General features: G+C 45.2%; 1 protein-coding gene across 1 annotated transcript in view; it reads right to left on the bottom strand.

Moving 5' to 3' along the window:
* LOC144594689 (uncharacterized) overlaps positions 1-18,482 on the bottom strand; it is a 63,003-nt gene that overhangs the window by 22,308 nt on the left and 22,213 nt on the right. The window contains exons 2-3 of the mRNA XM_078401531.1: positions 15,172-15,318; positions 11,032-11,126 (exon numbers count right to left, since the gene is read on the bottom strand). Of these exons, the coding sequence (XP_078257657.1) occupies positions 11,032-11,126; positions 15,172-15,318 (242 nt within the window). The remainder of the gene's footprint in view (positions 1-11,031; positions 11,127-15,171; positions 15,319-18,482) is intronic.

Below are 18,482 nucleotides of genomic sequence, written 5' to 3'. Positions count from 1 at the left end.
GTGATCGGAGATCTGCTTCTGTGGCCAGCACGCAAATAGTCGCCTGGGTTGGGCGCCATCTTGGAAATATCCGACCTAATGCACCGATCCAAGTTTCAGGGCATTGGGACTGCATCAAAACGAGTGAATCGTGAATGCTGAGTGTTGCCTTCCTCCCTCGAACGCTCCCTGCCACAAATAAAGCTGTAAAATAATGGCAACCCTCTCAAGACTAAATAAGCATTTACAGTTTCCACAAAGAAAGACCTAAAACTGTCAAAAGTAGTGAGGGATGACAGGAAACCAAATTGAATAAAAGCAAGAGTGCTTATGGTTCAAAATGCTGCGTGTTTGACTTGCTAAAGATCAAAGCACACCCAAATTAATGGGAAAGGTAAATTCTTCAGTGTCTGCAATACACACACAGACACCATCCTCTGGAGAACACCTCTGCAATGAAATATAAATGCACTTCGCTATTTTACGAGTACATCATTTGTGTGTTCGGCAGAAACATTGTTTATTGAAGGTCATTCATTTTGCTGAATGTGTGAGGAAAAATCGCTCTTGTTTCATAAGTTCATAAGTGCTCGGAGCAGAATTAGGCCCATCTAGTCTACTCCGCCACTCAATCATGGCTGATCTATCTCTTAAGTTTTCATTTCTTAAGGATCTTTTTTTTCCCCAGAATTATCAAGAGTAAATAAATAATGTAAAATTCCAAATCTGGTTTGGATCAGACCAAATATCACAAAATGATTTACGTTCATAAGTGATAGGAGCTGAATTAGGCCTTTCGGCCCATCAATTCTACTCCACCATTCAACCATGGCTGATCTATCTTTCCCTCTCAACCCCATTCTCCTGCCTTCCCCCCATATCTTATGATTTTAGACTTTAGAGATACAGCGTGGAAACAGGCTCTTCGGCCCACCGAGTCCGCACCGACCAGCGATTACCCCATACACCAGCATTATCACACACTCAAGGGACAATTTTACAATCTTTACCAAAGCCAATTAACCTACAAAATCTTCATGAACAGCACCCGTAGTCAGGATCGAACCCGGGTCTCTGGCACTGTAAGGTGGCAACGAGACAAGGTTGCAGAGTTTAGGGTCGGTCATGGAACAGATATACTCGATGGACCACTGAATCACTGAATATCAGTGGATATTTCTAAGGCAGAGATAGAAAAATTCTTGATTAGAACGGGTGTCGAGGGTTATGGGGAGAAGGCAGGATAGTGGGATTAGGAGGCAGAGATCAGCCATGATTGAATGGCAGAGTAGACTCGATGGGCCAAATGGCCTAATTCTACTCCTATAACTTGTGTACTTGTGAATCCACACTGACAAATTTGTTAAATATACCACAGTGACAACCAGAAATGTATATTCACACTTAAAGCATTACAGTCAAATTAAATTAATTGATTAAAAAAATACAAAGTAAACTAACCATTTAGGAAGTAAGATTAGCAAGCTCATAAAGCAAGGGTTACAATGGACAGAAGGGCAGAAAGTGCTGGAGTAACTCAGCGGGTCAGGCAGCATCCCTGGAGAACATGGATAGGTGACGTTTCGGGTCGGGACCCTACTTCAGCATCTGCAGTTCATTGTATTTTTACTGTCTTTACAACACACAGGGACGGTGGACAATGATTGAGAAAAAGATCAATTTGCAATTCATCACCCATTCACTGGGAGATAAGCAGTCAATACGAAAATGTGATCAATAAAGCCAATTAAATTCTGCGTTGTGTCAATGTGTGGTGGTTAGAAACTCAAACAAACTATTTTCTGCCCTGACTCTAGTCTTATAAAATGGATTAGTCAGCAATTTATTCATCAGGGAAAGCCAAAGAACTGCAGATGCTGGAGTCTTGAGCAAAAACACAAAGTGCTGGAGTACTTCAGTGCTTTGTGTTTCCTTGCGATATTAATCATGTTTGTCACTTCTTAATCTCCGGATTTATTATTTGTTTAGTATTTAGCTCGCAGCGCAGCTGTAGAGTCGCTGCCTTACATCGCCAGAGTCCCGGGTTCCATCCTGTCTACGGGTTCTGTTTGTATGGAGTTTGTACGTTCTCCCTGTGACCTGCGTGGGTTTTTTCCAGGTGCCCCGGTTTCCTCCCACACTCCAAAGACGTTAATTGGCTTCAGTATAATTGTAAACGGTCCCCAGCATGTGTAGGATAGAGTTTATGTGCAGGGATCGCTGGTCGGTGTGGGCTCGGTGGGCCGAAGGGACCGTTTCCACGCTGTATCTCTAAACTAAACTAGACTATTTGATTAGTTTTAAACCTTCCATTATACTTTTAAACATTTATTTAGTACATTAATTAATTAATTAAATTTATTATTTTAAATCGTTGAAAACATTAGCGACAAAGTAGTGCTGGTTTCCGACGGGCACGGTGATGGACGCCCCATTTAGTACAAGAAATATAAAAGGAACCATTTTTTCATTGAAATCGCTGTGGACCAAGTGGAACTATAGGCTTCAGTGTATTTTAGTTTAATTTGCACATTTAGTTTCAATTGCACAAGACCGGCACATTGGTGCAACTGGTAGATTGCTGCCTCATAGCGCCAGAGACCTCGGTTCGATCCTGATCTTGGGTGCTGTCTGTGTGGAGTTAGTATGTTCTCCCTGTGACTGCACAAGATGTGCAGATTTGTAGGTTTATTTCCCCTCTGTAAAGTTGCCCTTAAAGTGTCATGGGAGACAGCTTTATTGAAATCATGCATGGTCTTTGCACTGACTGGAAAGCACGCAACAAAAAAGTTTTTTACTGTACCTCAATACACATGACAATAAACTAAACTGACCAACCAGGTGCATGAGAAAGTGGGACAACAAGGAACTGATGTGAAAGGGGTAATCGATGGTCAGCGTGGACTTAGTGGGCCTGTTTCATAACTATAATCATAATCATACTTTATTGGCCAAGTATGTTTTGCAACATATGAGGAATTTGTTTTGCCATAGTCATACCAAAAAAAAAGCAACAAAACACACAAAATACATTTTAACATAAACATCCACCACAGCGATTCCTCCACATTCCTCACTGTCTCTTCCCTTCTTTGTTCTCCCGTGGTTGGGGGTCTCGAGGCTTCCGTCGAGCCTTTTGGCTCTCGTAGTCGGTGGTCAAGCCTTCCATGTCGGGTCAATCAAGCTCCCGCATCAGGGGGGGATTCTCAGCTCCCCCGCCCGCGCCGGGCGATCTACTCCGGGTCGGGGCTGATCAAATCTTCTGCGTCTTTGGAGCTTCCCGACATCAGTCTCTACCCGAGACTGTGAGCTCCTCGATGTTGAAATCCGCAGGCCGCAGTTGGAGCGTCAAGTCAAGTCAAGTCAAGTCAATTTTATTTGCATAGCACATTTAAAAACAACCCACGTTGACCAAAGTGCTGCACATCTGATTAGGAAAAAAAAAAAGAAACATACAGTGGCAGGCAGCCAAACACAACGGCGCGGCCATCTTGAACAAAATGTTTAACTAAAGCAGAATGGTGTCCCGCGGCCGCGCCGCACCGGGCGATGGAAGGCCCCGCGGCCGAGCAGCACCGGGCGCTGTTCAGTCCCGCGGCCGAGCCGCGCCGGGAGATGGAAGGCCCCGCGGAAGAGACCTAAAAAAAAAGAAAGATTTCCCCCACCCACACCCCCCCCCCACATACCCACCTACCCTCACCACCCCGAGGGATGTGGACCAAATGCAGGGAGGTGGGACTAGTGTAAATGGTCAGTGTGGGCAAGTTTGGCTGAAGGGCCTGTTTCCACACTGTAGTACAGTATGAAATTCTAAAATATATAACACACTTTGACTGAACACACTTAACCAGAAATGTCATTCATACGCTCTAAGTAAGCAGAGTTCTAAAAGTGCACATTGAATTCAAAATTGGTATTTCATATACCCCTACCCAACCTTTCTCTTTAGGTCCTATAATAATAACATCTATTGTGCCTGGTGATGCTGAACTGTCTATCCAAGAGTCGATCCCAAGCAAGGGATCACAGGCTCCGATAGTAAGTTCACGTCCCCGCCCGCGGTGAGGCTCAAGGTCAGACTCGAGCAAGGCCGCCAGCTCCATGATGTTAGGCCGCAGAGCGACCGGAGATACGATCCGGAAAACAATCGCATCTCCGGCAAGGTAAGAGATTGAAAAAATGTTTCCCCTGACCACCCCCGCCCACTCCCCACATAAAACAAACCAGAGAACATTAACACATACTTTTAAAACACACTAAAAATAACAAAAAACAGACAGACCATTGGCGAGGCTGCCATCGATGATGGCGCCACCCAGTGTAATGCTGTATCTCTAAACGAAACTAATTAGTCACACACTGCTGGAATGTTTGCAACAAATCCTTGGATTTAACACTGAGGCAGTTAATAGGTGCAACACTGTAAGTTCATAATAAGTTTATAAATTCTCGGAACAGAATTAAGCCATTTGGCCTATCAAGTCTACTCCGCCATTCAATCATGGCTGATCTTTCTTTCCCCCATAACCCCATTCTCCTGCCTTCTCCCCATAACCGCTGACACCCGTACAAATCAAGAATCTGTCTATCTCCGCCTTAAAAATATCCATTGACTTGGGCTTCACAGCCTTCTGTGGCAATGAAGTCCACAGATTCACCACCCTCTGTCTAAATAAATTCCTCCTCGTCTCTCTTTCCTAAAGGTACGTCCTTTTATTCGGAGGCTATGACCTCTAGTCCTAGACTCTCCCACTAGTGGAAACATCCTCTCCACATCCACCTTATCCAAGCCTTTTCAGTAGGTTTCAATGAGGTCCCCCCTTATCCTTCTCAATAGTAAGTAAGTTTATCTTAAGGGGCTGTACTTACTTATATTTAAAAGACACAGAGAGCTGAGAGCAGCATTGTTTACAAGGCTTTTTGTGGATCTGCTCACTTTACAATAGTCCATCTCTTTAGGGATTCTTTTTGTCAGCAGTTATTGATTTCAATTAACTGTTCCTAGTTAGTAACCATGTTCAGGATTAATTTGTATCCTTTGGCTTCCATCAAGAGCTCACAGATTAATATTTTTAGAAATTTCTTTCCAATTAAAATTTCTTTGCATTAAAATTTTCCTTTTACAACAAAATGTTTGTGTGACTGGGAGTTTTCAGTTCACCCACTCCTTCTCTCCAGAGATGCTGCCTGTCCTGCTGAGTTACCCCAGCATTTTGCGTCTAACTTAAGCTTTAAGTTCATTCTTTGCAGTAGTGGATAGAGCCCTCAGTCACAAAGTTTGGCTGTTAAATGTGGTGACACAATGAGGAGCAATACCATCATTGCCACATAAAGACATTTTTTCTTGAAAAGAGTCTGGAATTCCTTCTACCTCCTCTCCTGTGTTATGATGCTAATGCAGTGGTTTGTAAAATAAGCTGAATGAATCCTAAACCAGGAAAATATCAAACTTGCATCTAAATTAGAAACAAAGAACTGCAGAAGCTGGTTAATATATATAAAAGGACACAAAGTGCTGGAGTAACTCAGCAGGTCAGACAGCAACTCTGGAGAACATGGATCGGTGACGTTTTGGGTCGAGACCCTTCTTCAGACTGATTGTAGTTGAGGGGGGGGGGAGGGGTGGGGGGGTGGGGGGAGTGAATAAAGCTGGAAAAGGGGACCAGCAGCAGCAAAAAGCGTGGCAGGTGATAGGTCAACATGAGCGAAGGGGCCTTTTGATAGGCAGATGGGTGGAAGAAAGGTCAGAGACAAGAACAGAAGGCGTGAGACAGGTTTGAAGTGTGCGGATTGTGAAGCCAGAGGGAGGAAGTAGCGGGGTGGGTGGGGGGGGGGGATTAAGTGGGGATTCCAGGGGAGGAGATTTTTTAAGTTTTAAAAGATTAAACATTCATCTATCGTTGAGTATGTTAGACAGGGTGCAGCAGAGTAACTCAGTGACATGCTAACTGGGCAATATAGATTCACATATATTGTTTGTTCTGCTACTAATGTTTGATTTCATTGAAATAAATGGAGCTGAATTTCGGAAGCAGAGTTTTAAATACAGTTAACACAACATTGTTGCTTTACATATTTCATCGCTTCATAAGTGATAGGAGCAGAATTAGGCCATTCGGCCCATCAAGGCTACTCCGCCATTCAATCGTGGCTGATCTATCTTCCCTCTTAATCCCATTCTCCTGCCTTCTCCCCATAACCCCCGACACCCATACTAATCAAGAAACTGTCAATCTTTGCTTTAAAAATGGATATTGAATGGCCTCCACAGAATTCCACAGATTTGCCACCCACTGAGTAAAGAAATTCCTCCTAATCTCCTTCCCAAAGGAAGGTCTTTTAATTCTGAGGCTGTGACCTCTAGTCCTAGACTCTCCCACTAGTGGAAACATCCTCTCCATGTCCACTGTTTCTAGGCGAGGTTTGATTGAGAACAGGTTTCAGTCCTGGTAATTTCAGATTCTGCAATTGGCAACATTTTTCCAAAGTTTAATAGAACTGGGAGTTTAAGGAAAAGCCAGGGACAGAGCACTTGAGTTGCTGAACGGCGCAAAATAGTACCAACGGCATCACCCTGACCTCCCTGATGGAGGGGAGGTTATTGATTGAGCAGCTGAAGATAGATTGTCTTTCAGACAAAATATTAAATTGTGCTTCAATCTGTCCTGCAGAGCAGATCACTGAGGTCTCCATTAAAAAAACACTCCCAAAACAAAACAACACTCCAAAAAAAAACACATTCTTTCTTTGTGTAAGAAGGAACTGCAGATGCTGGTTTACACCACAGATAGACACAAAATGCTGGAGTAACTCAGCGGGACGGGCAGCATCTCTGGAGAGAAGGAATGGGTGACGTTTTGTGCCGAGGCCCTTCTTTAGAAAGGACATGTTGAAGAAGTGTCCTAACCCGAAATGTCACCTATCCATGTTCCCCGGGGATGCTGCCTGACTCGTTGAATTACTCCAACACTTGCCAATTTAGAGATACAGAGATACAGCGCAGAAACAGGCCCTTCGGCCCACCGGGTCCGCACCGCCCAGCGATCCCCGCACACTAACACTATCCTACACCCACGAGGGACAATTTTTTAAAACATTTGCCCAGCCAATTAACCTACATACCTGCACGTCTTTGGAGTGTGGGAGGAAACCGCAGATCTCGGAGAAAACCCACGCAGGTCACGGGGAGAACGTACAAACTCCGTACAGACGGCGCCCGTAGTCAGGATCGAACCTGAGTCTCCGGCGCTGCATTCGCTGCAAGGCAGCAACTCTACCGCTGCGCCACCGTGCCGCCCTTTGTGTCCTTTCACACACACCAGCATCTGCAGTTCCTTGTGGCTATATATCTTTTTCTAAAAGAAATGACCACTTTAGTTCACTGTGGGAAAAATTCTTGAACGTACCCTCTGACCTACATTAAATACAGTGTACATTATTAAGAATTTAAGCACCAGCTTAAACTGGTTTAATTAATACATTGCACTAAAGTTTATTTAATTTTCTTCGATTACATTGTCTCCCAGGGTCACTATACCATACCCTTGGAGGTGCCTACTCCTCATTTATTTTCTTTATTCTGGTGGGATTTTAACTCAAAAGGGCAGCTGAGCACTGTTGAATGGAACCTGATGATTGGATTGCCTCCAATGTAATTATACTGATTTGCCTACTTTATTTATAGACAACTACGCCTGATTAAATAAAATTACAGCTAGATGGACAACTTTGTCAGAAAGTGTTGGAGTAAACAGAATGATTAATTTAATTATATGCTAAAACACAATTATTATGTTTGTAGAGTGAGAATTGGCTTCCTCCACATATTGCCACAAGCACTTTGAAAGTCATCTGTGTGCTTTAAAGGCGTAAGCAATAACATTACCAATACATTGTTATGTTACCATTTTGTTTTAGAACTGAATATAATTAGTCTTTTTAAAGCTAATTCTGAGCAATTTATATCTTATGGTATTTTATTTGAAGACTATGGAGCTTTTGTCTGAAGAAGGGTCACGACCCGAAACGTGACCTATTCCTTTTCTCAAGAAATGCTGCCTGACCCACTGAGTTACTCCAGCATTTTGTGTCTATCTGCATTCCAGGAAAATGGACTCCTTAGTGCATTGCAAATATGAAACTTTAGGTTTTGGAGAGACAGCGCGGAAACAAGCCCTGTAGCTCAAAGTGTCCGCACCGACCGGTGATCACCCCGTACACTAACACTATACTACACAATAGGGACAGTTTACAATTTTTTTACCGAAGCCAGCTAGCCTACAAACCTGTACGTCTTTGGAGCGTGGGAGGAAACCGGAGGACCCGGAAAAAACCCCAGTGTCATCGAGCCAGATGAGGACAAGTGATGCCTATGTTTTATTCTATGAGCTCTCTTATGCTAGGTAAGAGACGCAGGTCACGGGGAGAACGTACAAACTCCGTGCAGACAGCACCCATGGTCAGGATCGAACCCGGGTCTCTGGCGCTGTGAGGCAGCAACTCTACCGCTGCGCCACTGTGACGCCCAAATGTGTGAGTTCAAAGGATAACCTTTGATTAGTCTTATTACGTGGGTGCTTTATGTGTGCAGTGTTGACATGAAATTTTGATTACATGGAACAATACAAAGTTGTAAAACACAGGCTAGTAGTTGGGCACGCATGATCAGAATGGTTTAACAAACATTCTCACCAGGCAAGAGATCATTTAAGGTTTTCCTTTGATGTTGATTTGCTTTTGATTGCTGTATAATTATCGGCTGACCTTTTCTCCCCATGAACAAGAACCATTGTCATTTGCTGCAAGTTCAGTTTAGAGATACAGCACGGAAACAGGCCCTTCGGCCCGCTGAGTCCGCACCGACCAGCGATCCCCGCACACTAACACTATCCTACATAGTAAGGACAATTTACATTTATACCAAGCCAATTAACCTACAGTTCAAACCTGCACATCTTTGGAATGTGGGAGGAAACCGGAGGTCCTGGAGAAAGCCCACACAGGTCCCGGGGAGATGGTACACACAGCGCCTGTCGTCAGGATTGAACCAGGGTCGCTGGCACTGTAGGCGCGGCAACTCTACCGCTGCACCACTGTGTCTTCCCATGAAACGAGTTAATGAACCCAGGTTCCAACATTTTTGTCCCGGTCATGAAGTACATGTTCAAACTCAGAATAATCCACCTTGTGGAGGTGGTGTTTGGAGTGCAGAGGTACCATGACTTCCTGTGTTGTACACATTTAAAGGAAACATGAAGTGCTGTGAGAAACATAACTAGTTTTGTCTCCTCCATTGCCAGGGTGAGACCACACACAAACTGGAGGAACAGCACCTCATATCGGGCAGCTTACACCCCAACGGCAGGAACGTTGAATTCTCAATTGTAGATAACTTGCCTAACCCCGCCCTTTCCCCTCCCCCCTCCCCCCTCCCCCCCCCATCTTCATCGCCTATCATAATTTATACACTTTTATCAGGTGTCCCCGCATCCTCTGAGATTCCTGAACAAACATCCAAGTTCTGTCCAAACGACTCTCCTGTAGCCCAATCTTTTATGTTTGTGGTAGACACAAAATGCTGGAGTAACTCAGCAGGTCGGGGGCAGCATCTCGGGACAGAAGGAATGGGTGACGTTTCAGGTCGAGAGCCTTCAACGGTTCGATTTAAACCAGCATCTGTAGTTTTTTTCCCACACTTTTATGTTTGTTGATTGATTCTTCCACCCAAAACTGTGTACACCTCAATGTATCACCGGTATTATCTGTGTAAATATGCAGGCATTGTGCACAATTCTCTTGCAATTGAAATTACTCCAAAGGCTCGTTCCGAACTAAATCAGAGTTGCAGATGCAACAAAGAAAGAACGTCTGAGAGTGAAGAAGGGTCTCGACTCGAAAACGTGTCTATCCTCTCTCTCTCTCTCTCTCGCTCTCCCTCTCTCTCGCTCTCTCTCTCTCTCTCTCTCTCTCTCTCTCTCTCTCTCTCTCTCTCTCTCTCTCTCTCTCATCTCTCTCTCTCTCTCTCTCTCTCTCTCTCTCTCTCCTCTCATCTCCCTCTCTCTCTCTCTCCTCTCTCTCTCTCTCTCTCTCTCTCTCTCTTCTCTCTCCTCTCTCTCGCTCTCTCTCTCTCTCACTCTCTCTCTCTCTCTCTCTCTCTCTCTCCTCTCTCTCTCTCTCTCTCTCTCTCTCTCTCCTCTCTCTCTCTCTCTCTCGTCAGAAGCTTTCCCTTTTTTCACACGATGGAAAAATCAAAGAAGGGAGGGCATAGCTTTAAGGTGAGAGGAGCAAAGGTTTAAAGGAGATGTGTGGGGCAGGTTTTTCACAGAGGGTGGTGGGTGCCTGGAACGTGCTGCCAGGCGTGGTGATGGAGGCAGAAATGACAGTTTTAAAATGCCCCCAGTGTGTAAGGAGTGAATGAGAAAATGAAATAATATAGAACGAGTGTGTGCGTGTGATCGATGGTTGGCATGGACTCTGTGGGCTGAAGGGCCTGTTTCCATGCTGTCTCGTTCAATCAATTCAAATCGTTCAATATCTTGTATCCTTTCCAACCGATTGTGACAGGACTACTGTATTTTAGTTTAGTTTAGAGATACTGCGCGGTAACAGGCCCATTGGTCCACTGTGTCTCCAGCGACCAGCGATCCCCCACATTAACACTATCCTACACACACTAGGGACAATTTACAATTATACCAAGCCAATTAACCAACAAACCTGTACGTCTTTGGAGTGTGGGAGGAAACCGGAGATTCCGGAGAAAACCCACGCAGGTCACGGGGAGAACGTGCAAACTCCGTGCAGACAGCACCCGTCACCAGGATCGAACCCGAGCCCCTGGCGCTGTGAGGCAGCAACTCTACCCCTGCGCCACCTTGCCGCCCACTATGCTTTTTCGACTATCGGCAAATAAAGGATTTTTGTTCTGATTTTGTATCATGAGGAATTTTGTAAAGTAAAATATTGCAGCCCTTCATCTAAGAGCTCTAAATTCAGCAATTTGCCCTTTTAAAATTATCATTCAAGGTTTTGTTTTGTGCATGGTTTTGGTACCTTCTGAGTGTAGCGTTGCCCACGTTATACTTGGCTTGAACGGGAACCTGGCTCCCACGAATGTAGTACAGTCGGTCCACTCTGTGCGGCACAATCTTTCAAAAGATTAGACAATTAGTGATCCTTCTAATGCACTAAATCAGGGCAGCGTCTGTGTCTAAATACCGGGCTGCCACAAGTTCATTCACATCATTAGAAAAGGTTCAGTTGACTCTTATGAATTGCTCAGTCACGATAGTTTATAGACAATAGACAATAGGTGCAGGAGTAGGCCGTTTGGCCCTTCGAGCCAGCACCACCATTCAATGTGATCATGGCTGATCATTCACAATTAGTACCCCGTTCCTGCCTTCTCCCCATATCCCTTGATTCTGCTATCTTTAAGAGTTCTATCTAACTCTCTCTTGAAAGCATCCAGAGAGTCGGCCTCCACTGCCTTCTGTGGCAGAGCATTCCACAGATTCACAACTCTCTGGGTGAAAACGTTTTTCCTCATCTCCGTTCTAAATGACCTATCCCTTATTCTTAAACTGTGGCCCTGGTTCTGGACACGTCCAAAATCGGGAACATGTTTCCTGCCTCTAGCGTGTCCAATCCCTTAATAATCTTATATATTTCAATAAGATCCCCTCTCATCCTTCTAAATTCCAGTGTATGCAAGCCCAGTCGTTCCATGATTTCAACATATGACCGTCCCGCCATCCAGGGAATTAACCTGGTGAACCTGCTGCACTCCCTCAATAGCAAGAATGTCCTTCCCTCCGAAGGGCCTGTTGGCATGCTGTATCACTCTACAACTCTATTAAGCCACTCAGACTGTGAGAAGCTTAAAACGTCCAAAAGCAGTGGATTAATGGAAAATCAACTGCCAATTAATGTCTAGTAATAATAGTGGAAAGTAATGTTTTTCAAATTGAGGTGCCTTACAGCGCTTGCAGCGCCAGAGACCCGGGTTCAATCCCGACTACGGGTGCTGTCTGTACAGAGTTTGTACGTTCTCCCCGTGACCTGCATTGGTTTTCTCCGAAATCTTCAATTTCCTCCCACACTCCAAAGACGTACAAGTTTGTAGGTTAATTGGCTTGGTATAAATGTAAAAATTGTCCCTAGTGGGTGTAGTATGTTGTTAATGTGCGGGGATTGTTGGTTGGTTGGCACGGACTCGGTGGGCTGAAGTGCCTGTTTCCATGCTCTATCTACGTTCTCTATCAAAGGCAGGACAACACAATGGAAGCTAATTTTATTGATGTGTAAATATTGAACATAACGGCAGCACCTGATGAAACTTTTTCATTGCTCCCTGTATCTCCGTGGAATGCCTTCATGTATTTAGTTTAGAGATAGTGTGGAAACGGGCCCTTCGACCTACCGAGTCTGCATCGACCAGCAATCACCAGTACGCTAGTTCTATCCTGCACACTAGGGACAGTTTACAGAAGCCAATTAATCTACAAACCTATAAGTCTTTGTAATATGGGAGGGAACCGGAGCACCCGGAGAAAACCCACACGGTCACAGGGAAAACATACAAACTCCGTAGACACAACCCGTAGTCATGATCAAACCTAGGTCTCTGGCGCTGTAAGGCAGCAACTCTACCGCTGTGCCACCGTGCCGCCACAAGTTGTGATGTTTACACCAGAATCTCTGGTAGATCACAGATAGGTGATGTTTTGTTATATGTAAGCTTGATGAAGCTATGGTGGGAATCTGCTCCTTTAAACATCTTAACTGTGTGTGTGTGTGTGTGTGTGTGTGTGTGTGTGTGTGTGTGTGTGTGTGTGTGTGTGTGTGTGTGTGTGCGCGTGTGTGTGTGCCTGTGTGGGTATGCGTGTGTGCATGTGTGTGTGCATGTGTGTGTGTGTGTATGTCTGTATGCGTGTGTGTCTGTGAGCATGTGTGAGCGTGTGTGTGTTTGTGAGTGTGCGTGTGCCTGTGTGTGTAAGTGCATGTGTGTGCATATGCGTGTGCATGTGCGTGCGTGTGTGTGCCTGAGTGGGTATGCGTGTGTGCATGTGTGTTTAGGCATGTGTGTGTGTATGTCTTTATGCGTGTGTGTGTCTGAGCATGTGTGAGCGTGTGTGTTTGTGAATGTGTGTGCGTGCGTGTGTGTATGCGTGTGGGTGTGTGAGTGTGTGCATTGTGTGCGTGTGTGTGCGTGTGCATGTGTGTGTGCGTGCGTGTGTGCATGTGTATCTACCTGCTTGTTGCAGCCTCTTTAACACAGAGTGACATCTCTCTGCGGTGATTTGGCTGCTGGCAGGATGAGAGGGATTGGCCAATTCTCTGATAATTTTTTAATTAATGTGATCCCACTGAGTAGTTGTGGTGGACAGCAGGACTAAATCTGCACCAGTTATTGTATCCATCAGTTTAATGAAGATTGCACAGTGTTACAGCACAGATACAGGCTCTACTAATCCAGTGCTGTTGCTTTTCTCCACACTGAAACTCTTCCCAACTCAATCTATCAAAAAAAGTACCGTAATAGATTCTATCTTCAAGAAGGAAAATCAAGAAATAGGAACTTTCTCCTTTGCTTAAAACCTGTGTAGTTATTCTTGTTATTCTGCTAAACCTGTGTTATTCTTGTTAAGGAACGTTGTAAAGAAAACAAAACTGATTTACCAATGTCTTTTAGATATGATAGTGGCGTTTAAGAGGCTTTTAGAGGCACATGGAAGTGCGGGGAATAGAGCGATGTGGATCATGTGCAGGCAGAGGAGATCAGTTTAACTCGGCATCATGTTTGGCACAAACATTGTGGGCTGAAGGGCCCGTTCCTGTGCTGAACTGTCCTGTGTTCCGTATTTATTCTGTGTTCTGTAGCGTTTTAAACCATGGAATTATTGCGGGATTCCGGGTGGATTTTTCTTGGTTATTCAAAGGCTTCTAAAGAACAGGTATTAGAACAGGTATTAACTGAGGCTCCATGAGGCGCTGGTCAGGTCGCATTTGGAGTATTGTGAGCAAATTTGGACCCCATGTCTGAGGAAGGATGTGCTGGCTCTGGAGAGGGTCCAGAGGAGGTTTACAAGAATGATCCCAGGAATGAGTGGGTTAACATATGATGAGCGTTTGACAGCACTGGGCCTGTACTCGCTGGAGTTCAGAAAGTTGAGAGAGAGTATTAGAATAGGCCCTTCGGCCCACAATGTCTGTGCTGAACATGATGATGCCATGATTGACTCTTATCTGCCTGTACATAAACTAACTCATAGAATTATGTGTAAAAAAGAATTGCAGATGCTGATTTACACCGAAGATAGACACAAAGTACTGGAGTAACTCAGTGGGACAGGCAGCATCTCTGGAGAGAAGAAATGGGTGACGTTTCGGGTCGAGACCCTTCATCATAAAATTATGAGAGGCATAGAAAGAAGGATGGGGAAAAAATCAAATATTAGAGGGCATAGCTTTAAGGTGAGAAGGACAAAGTTTAAAGGAGATTTGTGGAGCAGGTTTTTTTTACACAGAGGGTGGTGGGTGCCTGGAACGCACTGCCAGGGGTGGTGATGGTGGAAGATACAATAGTGCCGTTTAAGAGACTTTTGGATGGGCACATGGATATGCAGGGAATGGAGGGATGTGGATTATGTGCAGGCAGATAAGAATTGGTCTTGGCATTATTTTTGGCACAGACATTGTGGGCAGAATGGCCAGTACTTGTGCTGTACTGCTCTATGTCCCACCTCCATTCCCTGCATATCCATGTGCCTATCCAAAAGACTCTTAAAAGCCACTTTCATATTAGAGATTTCAATGAACTGAATTTCAACGAAATGAGGATGGCACGGTGGCACAGAGGTAGTGTTGCTGCCTTACAGCGCCAGAGACCTGGGTTCGATCCTGACTACGGGTGCTGTCTGTACGGAGTTTGCACGTTCTCCCAGTTTCCTCCGGGATCTCCAGCTTCCACCCACACTCCAAAAGACGTACAGGTTTGTAGGCTAATTGGCTTGGTATAAATGTAAAAATCGTCCCTAGTGTGTGTAGGATAGTGTCAATGTGGGGGATCGCTGGTCGGCGCGGACACGGTGGGCCGAAGGGCCCCGCTTCTCCGCTGGATCTCTAAACTAAACTAAACGGGCAATTTAAATTGACGGTGCGGTGCTGAGGGGAATGACACGCGGTGTTTACCTGTGCGATCTGCTTGAGAGCCTTGCATCGTTCCACGGCCCTTTCCTGCTCTTGCAGTCGGTTCATCTGCTGGCTGGTACCAGATGGTGGGTGAGCTGAAGTTCCACATGGTGGCCTCCTGGGTGGGGCTGAGCTGTACTTGGTGGCCTGCACATTCACAAAGGCCAGTAACAACACGTTCAGTTGTAGTTTGGGTTAGTTTAGAGCCCAGAAACAGCCCACCGAGTCCGCACCGACCTGTGATCACCCCTCTGTACACTAGCACTATCCTACACACCAGGGACAATTTACAATTTACAGAAGAGGTCAACAAAAATCTATAAAGTGCATTTAGTTGAGTTCAGAATAGCTGGCTGATATAGAGGCAGTGCTGACATTGACAGAAGGGACCAAATGACAGACCAATGTTCTCCAGTTCAGCTTGTGTTCCATTCCCACACTGACCTTTCTGTCCTGGGCCTCCTCCACTGTCAGCCTGAGGCCCAGCGCAAATTGGAGGAACAGCACCTCATATTTCTCTAACTTCAAGTAACCATTGCATCCCCTCTCTCTCTCCGCCCCTCCCCCACCCAAGTCGTTGTACTCGCTTCAAAGCCTTCTTGTTGAGTCTCACTGTCTGTAACTCGTTTTCACCTAGCCCACAGCTAACAATGGCCTGTTTCCTTTATCATCGTTACTTTTTTATATATCTTTCATTCATTTGTTCTATATCTCTCTATATCACCATCTATATCTCCCGTTTCTCTTTCCCCTGACTCAGTCTGAGGAAGGGTCTCCACCTGAAACGTCATCTACTCCTTTTCTCCAGAGATGCTGTCTGCCCCGCTGAGTTGCTACAGCTTTTTGTGTCTATCTTGTGTTTTATTTACTTCGGTTTAGTTCAGAGATACAGCACAGAAACAGGCCCTTCGGCCCACCAAGTCCACGCCGACCAGCGATCACCCGTTCACACTAGTTCTATGTCATCCCACCTTCACATCCCTACACATTAGGGACAATTTACTGAGGGCCAATCAACCTACAAACCCGCATGTCTTTAGGATGTGGGAGGGAACCTATGCTGTTACAGGAAGAGCGTGCAAAATCCACCTAGACAGCATACGAAGTTAGGATCGAACCGGAAGTCTCTGGAGCTGTGAGGCAGCAACTCTACCATCTGTGCCACTGTGCCACCCTTAAATCAATGCCAAGGTGCTTACACGTTTCTAACACTAGATACATTAAATTGACAAATATCAGTGATGCTGATAAAACTTCACAATTAAAAAAATGGTAATGAGTTTAAGTTTAGTTTAGAGATACAGCGCGGAAACAGGCCCTTCGACCCACCGAGTCCGCGCCGACCAGCGATCCCCGCACATTAACACTATCCTACACACACTAGGGACAATTTTACATTTACACCAAGCCAATTAACCTACAAACCTGTACGTCTTTGGAGTGTGGGAGGAAACCGATCTCAGAGAAAACCCACGCAGGTCACGGGTAGAACGTACAAACTCCGTACAGACGGCGCCCATTGTCGGGATCGAACCCGGGTCTCAGGCGCGTTAAGGCAGCAACTCTACCGCTGTGCCACCGAGTGTTATTGAAATGTGTCTAAAATATGATAACAATGGAGATAGCTGTGTTGCATCTTCATATCAATCTGAGGGTGATCAATTGGATACCAGTTGAATCTTTCATATATAAGAAGTGCTTTCAACAGTGCGGCCGTATTGCTAAGTTTAGTTTGAAGTCCCTTTATCAAACTCTGTTTGCGTTGTGATTCCATTTCTCCAGGTGTCATTGGAAAATGGCATCATAAAATTCAATTAAAATGTTGGCAGGCGGCAGGTTATGCTGCATTTGTACATGTAATTTAATTTCCGAATCATTTCTGCTGATGTGTGCGCATCGCGAGGCAACTGAGTATTTTTCTAAATTAACCTTTCTTTGTACTCACCTGGGGAGACCTGCGTACGTGAGATTCACCGGCACTTGATGATTCACTGGCACTGCAGCAGAGTGCAGGCTCGCTCAGAGGAGATTGACCCTTCATTATCTCAATTCCAGAGTCCTTACATTCAACGCCGGAAGGGAAAGGCCAAAGGCCGCTTACAGACGAAGCCTTTCTATTAGATAGAAGCAAAGAGCTGGAGTAACTCAGCGGGACAGGCAGCATTTCTGGAGGGAAGGAATGGGTGACGTTTCGGGTCGAGACCCTTCTTCAGACTAGTCAGGGATAAGGGAAACGGGAGATATAGACGATGATGTTGTAGAGAGATAAAGAACAATGAATGAAAGACAGGCAAAAAGGTGACGATGATAAAGGAAACAGGCCATTGTTAGGTCTTTGTTGGGTGAAAACGAGAAGCTGGTGCGACTTGGGTGGGGGAGGGATAGAGAGAGAGGGAATGCCAGGTCTACTTGAAGTTAGAGAAATCAATATTCATACCACTGGGCTGTAAGCTGCCCAAGTGAAATATGAGATGTTGTTCCACCAATTTGCGCTTACTATGTCACTTAGTATTTCTTTTGTAATTAAAATCGTTGGGAATGAGAGGCAATAGTTAGGACAGACAGTCAGAAACCTTTAATAGACACAAGAAGCTGGAGTAACCCAGCGGGTCGGGCAGCATCTGTGGAGAGAAGGGAATGGGTGACGTTTCGGATCGAGACCCTTCTTCAGACTGAGAGTCAGGGGAGAGAGGGAGATACATAGATAAGGAAGTGTAAGGTGTGAAAATAGGTCAAAGGGAATGGAGATGCAGGAAAATGTAAAATAGGTCATTGTTAGTTGGGAGAAGATAACAACAAAAAAGCAAACCGCTGAGTTACTCCTGCATTTTGTGTCTATCTTCGGTTTAAACTGTTCCTACACAGTCAGAAACCTTTTATCCCCAGGGTGGAAATGTCAAAGACTAGTGGGCATAGCTTTGAGGTGAGAGGGCCAAAGTTTAAAGGAGATGTGCGGGGCGGGGTTTTTTTATACGGAGATTGGTGGGTGCCTGGAACGCGCTGCCAGGGGTGGTGGTGGAGGCAGACACGGTAGTGGCGTTTAAGAGGCTTTGTGATAGGCACATGGATATGCAGGACATGGAGGGATATGGATTTTGTGCAGGCAGAGGAGATCAGTTTAATTTGGCATTGTGGCCGGCACGGGTATTGTGGGCTGAAGGGCCTGTTCCTGTGCTGCATTGTTCCAAGTTCTATGCAAAAGATTTGCGGTTACAGCCCAAATGAACGAAGCTAAAATAGAAATGAAAAAATAAATGGCACTAAATGGCACGGTGGCGCAGCGGTCGAGTTGCTGCCTGACAGCGCCAGAG

This window comes from Rhinoraja longicauda, chromosome 6 (genome assembly GCF_053455715.1).
Source record: "Rhinoraja longicauda isolate Sanriku21f chromosome 6, sRhiLon1.1, whole genome shotgun sequence".
NCBI classification, from domain to species: domain Eukaryota; kingdom Metazoa; phylum Chordata; class Chondrichthyes; order Rajiformes; family Arhynchobatidae; genus Rhinoraja; species Rhinoraja longicauda.
This window is presented reverse-complemented; position numbering and strand designations above follow the sequence as displayed.